At 39.7% G+C, this 12,500-nt stretch overlaps 2 protein-coding genes across 2 annotated transcripts in view; one reads left to right on the forward strand and one right to left on the reverse strand.

Annotated features, from left to right (window-relative positions):
* The window catches only part of ttc33 (tetratricopeptide repeat domain 33), a 13,772-nt gene extending 10,362 nt beyond the window's left edge, over nt 1-3,410 (forward strand). Inside the window, exons 4-5 of the mRNA XM_079256239.1 lie at nt 243-374; nt 2,507-3,410. Coding sequence (XP_079112365.1) covers nt 243-374; nt 2,507-2,905 — 531 coding nt within the window. The 3' untranslated portion in view covers nt 2,906-3,410. The remainder of the gene's footprint in view (nt 1-242; nt 375-2,506) is intronic.
* Nucleotides 3,411-10,446: 7,036 nt separating this feature from the next.
* The window catches only part of ptger4b (prostaglandin E receptor 4 (subtype EP4) b), a 3,375-nt gene continuing 1,321 nt past the window's right edge, over nt 10,447-12,500 (reverse strand). Inside the window, exon 2 of the mRNA XM_079256493.1 lies at nt 10,447-11,739. Coding sequence (XP_079112619.1) covers nt 11,176-11,739 — 564 coding nt within the window. The 3' untranslated portion in view covers nt 10,447-11,175. The remainder of the gene's footprint in view (nt 11,740-12,500) is intronic.

Here is a 12,500-nt window from a genome sequence, read left to right on the forward strand (position 1 = left end):
TATATATATATATATAAACATAGAATAGAATATACCTATTTTACAATTATTTTTTTATTAATCCACAGGAAGATGCTTCAACAATACCTTTTAAAAAGCAATGCTCACCAGAAATAAATCTAGTATTTTTAAAAGGTATTGTTGAAGCATCTTCCATTACACGTGGTCTCCTGATTAATGGATGCTTACATGCATATAAACCATTTTGTTATCATTTTCAGCATGTTTTTTTCTGTGTGCAGGTGTTGAGTCTTCTGCATGAAGTGTTTCCTGCTGTGAAGGCGGCAGAGATGGCGGTGAAGTTCCGCCCTCTGTGGTGGGAGGGCTGGCGGACTCTGGGACGGGCACAGCTCAACTTGGGAGAAGTGGATCTGGTGAGTATGACCAGTAATACCACAGCAAGTGAAAGCAAATAGAGCATGCTGGCAGGTGTTCAGGATGGTGGCACCAGTGGCTAATCTAGTATTTCAAGATACTTGAAAGAATAATTCATTCTTTTTTACTTGTAAAATTTAACCGAAGGACTCAAAGCATTGCAAGTGAAGTTGGTCAGTAAATTGAATGAAAACGATCTGCTTTATCCAATAATCCAAATATTAAAATTCAAACCTTCATATGTTTCCAGTAATTTGAGTTTTTTTTAAAATCACAGCAGTAGAAGATTATGTTTATTTAACTGAATTAAAACATAAATATTGCATGAAGTCATGATGTCTGAGTTTAGCACTCAAGCTGCTTGTTGGCACAGTCCATGTGTTTACAGAAAACATACAGTTGATTGATGCTCCTAATTGGAATGATCACATACTGCTGGTATGTTACAGTTAGCAATAAGCTACCTGTTTTTAAGTTTTTGTTTACATAAGTCTCAGTTTTCTGAGTTTTTTTTTTTTTTTTTTTAAATAAATCTGTTCAGATACTTTATGTAACTGTGTTTGCTACCCAAGCACTTCCCTCAAAGCACACAGGTTGCCCAGACTTGGCCGATTGCTTAAATTGCTCCAGAACATGCCGGGACCTGCGAGTACGCAAAACCTGCAGGTTGCAGTTACATTGTTAACCTCCTGAGAATCCACACAACCTTAAGTCAGAAACCCTTCTAGCTAATGTCGCTCATGTATGTCTTATAGCTGGAGATCTGTCCAACAGAGCCAAATCCAACAATGGGAAGTGTTGAAAGATACCTGAGCTGTAAACTAATTCAAATATAGACACACCTTCTTCAGCAAGCAAGTTGTTTGGAATGAAAGAAACAAAAATCTATTTTTAGTTTGACTTGTTCAGTCAGGTTTTTAAAGCTCTACTCTTGTCAAGATTAAACTTGATCTGGTGTTTGGGCACAGGCAGTTTAATTAGTCAGGAATCTGAGAGTTAAGCGATCGTAGACGTTGCAGGTTATTTATATAACAGGTGGGGAATGCTTTTCTTCAGGTTGTTAGAAATGTGTGATTTCTATCAGGATTTTGATCTAAGGTCACCATACATCATCTGTCTATTGTTTTTAAAAAAAAAAAAAAAAAAAAAAAACCTTCAACAAGTATGAGATCAAACTGAATCTGTGACCCATCCCACTCCAGTACTCCAGTACTGTGTTCCACTTTCTATAGTTTTTAATCTAATTGAAGTATGACAGATTATTCTTGCGTTAAAACATACATGTTTAACAAACATAACATTTTTCTGGTTTTTCACACAGACTGAAGCTGTAGTTTTCCTTTTCTGTTGCATAAAAAAAAAAAAAAAAAAAACAGGTTTGCAAAATATTGAGGTTACACATTCTTATTTTTAGCTGTGGCCGATAAGCGTCTGTCTTCACTCAGCCACAGTTTATCTGCTGCTGTGAGTAACAGAATTAGGTAAATTTATTTGGACTGAGCTTAGAAAACATTAGACAGAATCACATGCAGTATACTTATTGTACTTATGATTTGGCAGATTAATACAATTTTTAAAAAAAAAGCCAAAAACTGCTGTAGTGTAAACTGGGATGTCTTGAGTTTTAACCTTTAATATGTGACGCATTTCAAGAAACAAGAATGCTTTGCTTTTTTTAAAACCTTTTCAGGCGTAACAGAGGTCCTGCAGAGCCCCGTTTGACATCCCATGGTTGTTTTTACAGCCTGATTTGTTCTCTGCCATAAAATCAAGCTTCACCTTATTTTCCAGTCCCTTAACTTTCTAAGTTGTGTGACAGGTTTCAGACATTTGACAGAAGTGATTTCTTACAGCATGAGTCAGCTCCAATAGCTTGTCCAACTGAATTTATGTCACTGTAGTAGTCTCATGTCAAGTCTGACAGCTGCAACCAAAGGCCATTTGTGGGTTTGTTTTTTTTCTAGGCGATAATAATTTTAAAACCAATCTGCAAGTCCTCATTCAGCTAACATATACTGTATTGTTCTCCTCTTAATGAAAATATCTATCTGCTTGCATTGCGGCACAAAGAGAGTAAAGTCTCCACCTGTTGCGTTCATGTGTAAAGCCATGTCTGTAACTGTCTCTGCAGGCTGTAAGGTCCTTCCAGATTGCCGTTCACCTGTGTCCATCAGAGCGCACTTTATGGCAGGAAGACCTGAACTGGGCGTGCACATTACAGAAGCAGCATCTCGCAACCAAGGAGAAAATAAGACAAGAGGAGGAGACCAAAGAACAGATCCTAAATGCTCCCGAGCTCCAGCAGGACTATGATTTTGAGTCGGATGAGGTGCTAGCAGCCTGTGAAGCTGTTGCCAAGCGGCAGACTCACTATGAGGAGCTGAAGAGAACGACTGTGGTCATGGATGCTGAGGGGAATATAAGAAATGTAGTGACTGGGGAAAATGAATCGGAGGACACAGCAACACCTTCAAAAGAGCAATTTGTCAAAGCAAGAGGACTTTTTAGAAATGAATATTATTATTTATAAAAGCACTGAGTGAGCAAAGCTTTAGCATCAATACTTCATATCACAATAAGGAGGACGACCAAGTTGTTCGGCTGAAGCCATTTATGTTTTACATCTTTCAACGTTAGATGTTAATGTGCATGTTAAGTTTCTATATCTGTTCAGACTTTTAGAAAGCAGACAGTCATATTTCATTCAGTCAGTGTGTTTTTCGTTCGGAAAGAGGCAGCGTTTTCATTTCAAGTGACAATCCATCTGGATTCTTATGTAAACTTGAGCAACAGTTTCCTTGAAATACATGTATTTTTCTAGCTCTATGCTTAGTTTAGTATCTACTTAAGGCTGCTTTTAAGTTACCATCACTTGTTTTCATTCAGATCACAACTGGGCATCAAACAGTGGCTGGTTGAAAATGGCTGCCTGTTTGTCTATTTAGTTGGCTTTAAGATCATTTTCAAGTTTTTATGAATACACATGAACAGTTTGTTGCTCGTGATGAGCTGTTAGTTGTTGTGTATAAATGTTGTGTGTGTGTGAAATAGGTTGTTGTTTAAAAAGAGCCATCACACTCACCAGTACATCAACAAGTGAATAAACACTATCATGGTTTGATAATGAAGTGTCCTGCAGTTTTCTCTCCTCAGCGACTGCATGAGAGCTGCTTTATGTTTACTTCTACAACATCTCCAAGAATTTTGGAAAATAACCATTTTAGGGAATATTCATTTGAATCATGTATTTAGTTGAAAATGGAGGAAAAACAGCACCAACTGCTGAACTAAAAAAAAATATTTAGTTTCTCAGAAGCATTTTTAAAAACACTAGGCAGGTAGTTGGTCCTGTGAATTCCTGGATGACTGCCAATGGTGGTAAACAAAGTGGGACATGTCTCCTGCTCTCTGGTCGATTATCTTGAGACAAAGTCACTCGCGTAATATGTTGGCTACCAGTCGATAAAGAAAGTGTGGTAGTCTACACCTGGTCTCCAAGAATCTTCTCAGCGGGAGATGGAGAAATTCAAAGTGACCAGCATGACTGGCAGTCACCCCGCAATTCATAGAACCATTGTTATTTATGGAACTTCTGTTATGTTTCATTCCCTCTTGACTGCCAGTAGCTGTATACAAAGTATACAAAGCCACATCCAGGCGGTAGAACCCAGAAAAAGGTACAGGACACGGTCCAGGATGCAACAGCACATGTGTTTCTGTGGCTGGCCTGCCTCTGTGTGCCCATGACGTGGCCATGTTCCCCGTAGAGTGGTAGACTACACCAGAAGCAGGAGATGTGCCTGCAGTCTTAAGGCCTGCAATGGTTACACTTGGCTTAGAAAACAGAAATCAAGGATGTAGTGTTAAGATGTTTAGCTGACATGTCATGGCTTTTCCCAGTAGTACCTGAAGGCATCATTCAGGGCTGATTTGCTGATGGGTACCACCTGTGCCTCTCTATTTAACTAATCAGCGTTTTCCTGAACTCTTTTCCTCGAGTCTTCCTGGTGAATTGGACCTTGGACTTTTTTTGGGATTTGGATTTTTGATTACCCATATTTGTCTCTGGTAAGATTACTTTTGTTCCTCCTGGACATTAATTCTCCTTGGAGTCTCATTCTGTGTGCCACCCTACTAACCCACTGTCATCTTCGGCCGCACCCAGTTTGGATAAACCTTACAGGAAGATTCTAGTTATACTGGAATCAGCTTCTTGCATTCCAGACTCCGCCAATTGTCAATAAAATCTTGAACCAGATCCTGAGGTCTTCTCCTTCCTGAGATCCTGGGCCACTGCCAAATAAAGAAAATAGGTCTTCCAGTTGCCATGGTTCCCCATCTAACAGACAAAGGAGAATGGAAATGCAGAACCTCAACAGCCACATTTGGCGCCTCTTGGATGGCTGTTAGAGTACAACTTTATCCTGTGTAGCACCAGCATCAGCTGGGGGATTTGGTGCGAGTGCATGGAGCAGTTAGGCCAGGGGTGATCAGGGACATCCCTGCCAAACCAGTTGCAAATCATCTGGACATATGCCAAACTCCTTGGCTCAGCTGGCAGCAAGAGAGGCCATCTGCTATCCTGTCCCTTGTACTGGGTAGGTGCACTACTCTCAGGTGTCCACTGGCACAGTGGTATCCTCATGCACCTTGGGAATATGTGAGGAGCCAATGACAGTCTGAGTAGAAGGACGTGAACTGGCAGGCTTCGCTCTGGCCTCTCTCATACAAAGCGTTTGACTGGGTATGCTCTTCAGAAACCTGTTCAGTCCTCTTAGATCCAGGACAGGCATGAGAGAACTGACCTTTTTTTTTTTTTTTTGATGTTAGAAAGTATGTGTAGTAAAGCCTGTTGCTCCATGAAGGAGGACAAATCACTGAGATGGTGTCTTTTTTCAGGAGTGTCAAAATCTCCAGTGTCCAAATTTGAGGCTTTATTGTCCTTCTGACTTCTGAAGTGGGGTGGGGCTGGCAGAGGAACTGCAACCTGTCACCATGGGACACTGTTTGCAAAATCCACACATCTGTCGAGTGGTCTGCCAGTAGTCCAGTTGCTATGGTGAAAATCTGCTCCCCCAGTGTCTGTGGACCCTGCACTTGTGCCCACTGGGTCTGGCCAAGTGCAGTCTGCCGTCTCCTGGAATACTGCCAAGTGCCCACAGCAGGGACCTGGCCACACTTCCTGGAAAGTGGCTGAGAGGTCAAGGCGTACAGATTAAAGTCCAGCACACTCCTCCTGGAACGCCCCTGCTCCTATTAACCCATTCCACATAAGTTTGGCTATACTGCTTGCAGTGTTCCAGGGCTCTCGGGTCTCTGGTCACACACACCATTTCTGTCTCAGGAAGAGGCAGATCAGAAAAAGATCTCTCCTGGGGTACACACCTTCGAACTGAGAATTGGAAACCCATTTGGATCGGACGTTATCACGTGCCACACCCATCCAAATAGTGGGGGAATGTGCTGTATGCTCCAGTGTGTTTAGCTCCCCCCCACAACGCTTCCATCCCCCAGCAGGATGGAGTTTATCCATCTGGTGCTTTGGGCTTCCGTGTACCTGACTGAATCTGGCCCTCTTGGTCGCATACCGGCCTGCACTAGAGAGCCCCAAATGTGGCTGGTCCACACCAAGTAGGTGTGTTCACACATGCTCTTCTCTTAGTGAGAGGGACAAAATACTGCAATGCATGCATGGATCAGTTAGTACCTACTTCATATGGGCCACGGCCCAATGTGGGGCATAACTCATAGCCAACCATGACTTGGAGTGGAGCTCCTCTACAAGAGCATGATGCCATTGTCCTGCTCCGCACAAAATCTAGGGGAGAGCTGTGACTGTGCCACAAAACACGAACCATAATGTTGAGCAGACCGAGGGACATTGTTGCATGGACAGCCACGCAATCGGTGCAAAAATCATGGCCGACCACTGAGCTCAGTCTGAACTTCTGGCATCTTAATTTATTTATCAAAATTAAAGTTGGAGGGGTTGAGGAAAGGAATGCATGAGTCAAGATAAGCACAAAATGTATGGGGCTGAGTTCAGGTTAGCTTAACCTGTCATAACTAATAGCCTGCCATCTTTATGTTTTTTCACATCCTAGAAGTAAACTTTGGGTCATTTTCTTCCTGGATGGAAAACTTGGGGTCTACAGAATAAATAAAATGCAGGATTGAGTAGTACTCATGTTGCTACAAGTACTGATTGTTATTGCAACATTAAAAAAATAATGGTCTCCTTTGTTTGGAGACTTACTGATTACTCTTTTACACTTTAAACTAAAGTTATTTATTAATATATTCTCTGTTAAGGTAATCATTGATCCAATGCAGGTGGTGTTCATCCCACTTCAGTCTCTTTCTATTTTGGGAGCGTTAACAGTGTCCCATTCCCAGCTGCTATCCAGGGCACGTAGATGTATGCTGCTCTTGGATGTGGATAATTAAGTGGAGCAATGAGCTGAAGAACTGTTATCCGTCCACTGAGAAACTTATCCTCAGTAGGAGAATATATGCTGAGCTGAGCAGGTCAAAGGCTTTCCCCGGAGGAGATGCAGACTGCTGATATCTGAAGTTTTCTGTGATTGCTCTGCTATTTTATCTTTTTCAGAAAATTCCTGCTTGATTTCTCTTTACCTGAGGTTAAAGTTATTGATTATCTTTGACAAAGCTTTGACAGAGTGTCAGAACAAGAGAGCCCTTTTCTTGACTATTTTGAAGTGCCCATTCTGGCTTAAAAACGGAAACCATTAGAATTCATGAAGAATTCAGGTTTTAACTATAGCAACCATCATATCTCGTCATTAACATGCAAACAATCAAAGAAGCAGGTATAAAATCATTTAAAACAAAAAGCTTCTTTTTTGTCAAACTATTGAAACACACTTAAATTCTTTAACACGAACAAAGCAAAAGCGTCAAAAGGCCAAAAGAGCTTTTAGTCAGCTACAGCAAGTTGTTTTATTCAAAGAAATGATTTTTTAATACCTTATGACAACATAAGGTTTAGTGTATTGATCTTTTAGTTTGAATCATCTGCATTATTTTCATCTCTTAGCATCATTATTTCTCATATTTAGTATCATATATGTATTTATCTTACTGATTTTACATGTTGGCTTACGTACTATGTTGTATTTGCATCATAGGAAAATGCCATCAAGTTCATTTGATATAAATCATATCGTGGAAAATAAAGGCGTTTTGTTTTATTCATAAAATGTGGTTCATGCAGTGCTGCTCTGCTAAAGTCTTTCTGTGTAGATTTGTCAGATTTCTAAGAATGCATGGGGTTTTCTTTGGTGTTAATGAGTCACGTGCATCTTCATGGTGATAAGTGGAGATATGAGCGTGAGCATGCGTGATGGTGTTTTTCTTTCCATTTGCTCAGCAGCTGACCAACAATTGATCATCTCTCATGAAGATGTCAGATAAACTCTCGTCCCTCATGACGCTCAATTGATAGAAACTAGAATTGAAAAACAAATGGCTGCATTAATAGCTTTTAAAATTTCTCACTTCTTTGTTCACAGATGCATCAATTTTGTTTTAGTTTAATTCATGTGTGTAAAAAATTGTAATATAACTTGTAGTTAGTTGCAGCCTCTTGTATTCAACTTTAGCTTTTGTTGCCTTATTTGTCACTTTACAGTCTCTGATATGAAGGTGAAAGGGAAGCTGCAGTGGGTTTTTTTATGCACCTAAGTATTCTGATAGGCAAAATTCAGGCTACTGGAAAAGAAGCAGTATTATTACAGAATTAATTAATTTTCTATTGAAGATCCTGAGATACAGCATGTTCTGCATGAAGAATGTCATGACTTCATGGCTCGGCATCCAACATTGCAGCAAACCGTAAAACAAGCAGAAATGGTTAAGTGTCAGGATTATATGAAGCTTGTTTGTAATGGTGTAAACAGGAAATATTCAGTCAACGAATTAAAAATCAATGCAACAAAGAAAAATTGATTTGTGGTTGTGGTTTTGACTTGATGCAGTCATGAAGTCATTGTTCAAAACCAGTGTTTAACACCAAAACAACCAAACCTTCCTGATCTTATTTTATATTTGCTGTAATGTGAGACAGATGGAATGACAACATTTACATTTTAAGTACAACTTTGCTCAGGAGCTGTAGTGGTTGCAATAAGAAGAGTGGGACATCAAACCTTTGCTCTCCTAGTTCCTGCATCAAAAAGTGGCCTTATTGCCCTGGATGCTTTTCAGTGCATGTGTGAATCAATGTGGCTTCAATTATAAAACACTTTATTGGCTTCAGATTAGTTTTAAAGATGAGGATTCAAAGTGAGCAGTGGTCAGCAGATGAATTGATCTCTAAGGGCCAAATAAATGTAAAGTTCTTTTGCAGTTTAAGATAAATCTTTTGCTCTGTGGAAAAGTTCAAACATCCCAAGAGATCTAAGCTCTGAGATGATTTATAAAAAAAAAAAGTTATGTATGATGTCACTTAATGTCTTTTACTGTAACTGGCTCGAAAGGGTTGCAGTTTGTCATATTTGGTAAGTGTCGCATAAGAAATTTCTTTCCAAACGCAGTTATGGGCTCCTCTAAACAGCCACCAGGACCTCTAAAAAAATATTAAAAATGATGCACAAAGCGGAGGAAGGTTATTAAAAAAATAGAAAAAATGACTCTTTCTCACTGCATCGTCACAAAAAACCAGGCTTGCACAAGAATAATTAGGTGTGATAAAACAGCAGACGGAAAGACCATGAAACTTTCTGCGAGAACCTTTTGCATGGCTGCTGGAAACTTATTTAAGTCTCGCTCTGAACTGTGAGCTTCGGCAGAATCTGACTAAGTTCAAATCAAGATTTTGAAAGAAAGAAAAACGATTTACTGCAGGCATCCTGGCAGTTTCCACACCAAAGTCTCTGTTAGTGATCCAAGTTGAGCACAGCGTTTTTATCTTAAAGGCAGTAGATTAAAAATGCTACAGTCATTCTGGGAAATGGGATTTTGAGACTTACAATCTCTGATAATTCAGAGCTTTTTATTCCTGAATTTCACCCCACTGCATGCAAGAATACTTACTTGTTGCTTTTTAAGGCTCATCTTCTCAAAACTAGTAGTTTTCACTGGCTTCTATTTTAAGGGTTTTATTGGCTACAGCATCCTGCTACATACGACTAAGTAGGGAAAAGCGTGCAAGTTTCCAAGAATTATTTTCTTGTACTACAAAACCCTTTTCAACCATTTGTCTATCACAATTTCCTGTCTCCAGGGAGACGCTACAGCTTTTATAGATGTCTTACTCTGAGGTCAAGAGTTCTGTTTGATGGCTTATTGTCCCCAAAGGGACATTTCAGTGCTCTCGGAAGACTCTGGACTGAAGCCACATCGGACCTGGAAGTCTTTAAGCCTGAAGAAAGCATCTGTCTGTAGGTGAACGGGGTCATGCCACCTGAACCTGTTGCTGGTGAACTGTTTTGGTCATTAGTACCATGATAGAGCAGGTAACAAGGATAACTGTATGGAAATGTTATAAAATGATGCCATCAGTGACAAGTTGACAAAAGAAAATGTTACTGTGGGGCATTTATGAAAGGGCAGGCTTGAATTGCTGAGGATTTGTTTAAGCGATCTGGGTCTTGAAGTACATTAAGTTCCAGTTTTATAACAAGCTTTGCATGCAGTCTTGAAAGACCAGGTTTAATTGATTTGATAAAACTGTGACAACCATTAAGCTGATATGATCAGGACTGAGGGCAGATTATTCAGTCCTGAGGATGATCAATTTTTCAACCTATGCAAAGACATGAAAGAGATATTTTAACGCATCAACCATCATATCTTCCGGTTACTATTACTAATGAAGACATATGCTTTATGAAGAGACATATTTATCATCTTTGATTGTCAGTTTATTAATTTTGCACACTTGTTTGTTTACAGGAAAATGACTGAATAATAAGATTTTTTATGAATCAGAATTAAGTCAAAACCAACATTTTATATATGTGTGTATATATATATATATATATATATATATATATATATATGTATATAAATATATATATATGTATATAAATGATCAGACAGGGCATTTAATGTTTTTTATTTATTGTCCGTCTTAACATATAGTCCGATTAGATGGGAGACATTGCTCATTGAATGAAGCCAAAATGTGATAAATCTGCATTGATCTTTGAGAGTAAAATGTGCTAAAAGTACTAAATGAAATGGCTTATAACTATAAATCATATGTCTAGTATTTAAGTAGGGCTAAACACAGTATAGCTGCCTTTTTATTATGAAATCCAGTGAATGATATAGCACTAGCTTTGACATTGGAGCTGCTCTCTCAACCACATATGGCCAAACTCTTTACAAATGTCCATCCATACAAAATAACACTACAAGCGTATTCATGCTGGGGTGATTTGAAATAGCACCAAACTCTGAAAACCTTCTCACAGAGAAGACAAACGCATACATTTTCACACTTGATACAAGTAAAAACCAATTTCACATTTCAACATTTTTGACAGCCACTTTGCAGAATGCTGCAAAATGAGCATCAGTGAAAGCGTGCCAGTGGTCTCATATGGCAAAAAGTGCAGCAGAGGAGCTCCTCCATGATAATTACCTGTATTTCTTTGTGTGTGATGATAACTGTTGTTATTTTACTGAAATGTATGGGGAAGTTATAGGCTGACAACAAATATGTAATAAAAAATGTTGTGTTCTTTCCCATTCGCAAAAAATTCTGACTGCAATCCTCTCACTAGTGCTGATCTCCTGTCCTGAGACAGTGTTGTTACAGTGATCATGCTGAGGCTATATGCATTTCTCCTGCAAGTTTGCAGATTCATCAGTGAAGATAACGCTCAGAGTCGGGTCCTTGTTGCACTGTGGGAGCTCATTGGCCGTCTTACATAGTGTTTTGTCCTCTAAATCCCTCTGTGTGAGCTGCTCAGTCTCTTGGGTGACTTGTAATGTCTTTGCAGCAGCTGGAGTGGAACTGCCCCGTGACACTGATTGAAGAGATGTCCGCCCGTCTGTGATCCCCTCAGTCGGGTACAGCATGGTCTGTGAGGCGCTTACTACGTCCTTAGGCTCACGATACACAACTGATGGTGAGCCCCTTGTGACAATAGAGGATGAAAAGTAGCCATCGCTACAGCGAAACTGGCCACCGCCCCTTCGTCCTCTCTCGCCCATTTTGCAGAAAAGACACTTGATCTTCTCCATTAGCTTGAGAACCACTGTTTTGCTGATGAGGATGTATATCCAAGGGTCTAAGATGGGGTTGACTGCAGCCATGCGGATAGCCAGCAGGTCTTGCCCGAAAGGTTCTTTCTGGTTTTGTTGCTGGGACAACTGATTCACAAAGATCCTCAACTGGCAACACAGGAAAGAAAACAGGAAAAGCAGATTAGATCAACAGGCATCGCATAAAAGAACATCAGACATTATTTAAATTCCTTTTCACAGAGAGTTTAATTTATTTTCCCTTTTTATTGCAGGATTGCCAGAGAATGGTCAGATGTAAATTGACACCTGACTCAAAATCACTTTTGTGTGAAGTAGACATGAGGCCAAAGAAAACAGCGTTCCCTCATCACAAGGGAGGTTCCCTGAAGACTAATTACTCTTTCGCAGACAGGCATTAATGCTTCTATCTTCAGTCCACATTTAAACTTCTCAATGGCCTCTATAGATCATTATTGGCCATTAAATGATCACAGTCAAACATGCTTCTGATGGAAAGATGTGTGGTTTAAAAAGAAAGAAAACTACTGCGTGTAATCAATGCAAAGTTTTGCTACAAAAAAGTTCAAACCTTTAGAAAGAGGTTCTTCTACAGAGAGTTTAAGCCTCTCAATAGGTTTGAAACTTTTTTTTTTTTTTTTTGTCTCCTGTACTATGATCACATGCGGAAACTGCTGAACTGGAACAGTGTTGAACAGCTGAACTGATCGCACAAAATGTAAACAACCGCACTTGTACCTTAGAGAAATACGTCATCCATCCGACCACAAAGATCCTATACTAGAACACTAAGTGCAGGGAGCATATCATTCTAGTTATTAAACATTTGTAAGGACCATATTTGGACACTTATATGACATATGAAATGCCTCTGCGTCTCCATGAAATCA

This window comes from Telmatherina bonti (assembly GCF_933228915.1).
Source record: "Telmatherina bonti genome assembly, chromosome: 17".
Classification (NCBI taxonomy): domain Eukaryota; kingdom Metazoa; phylum Chordata; class Actinopteri; order Atheriniformes; family Telmatherinidae; genus Telmatherina; species Telmatherina bonti.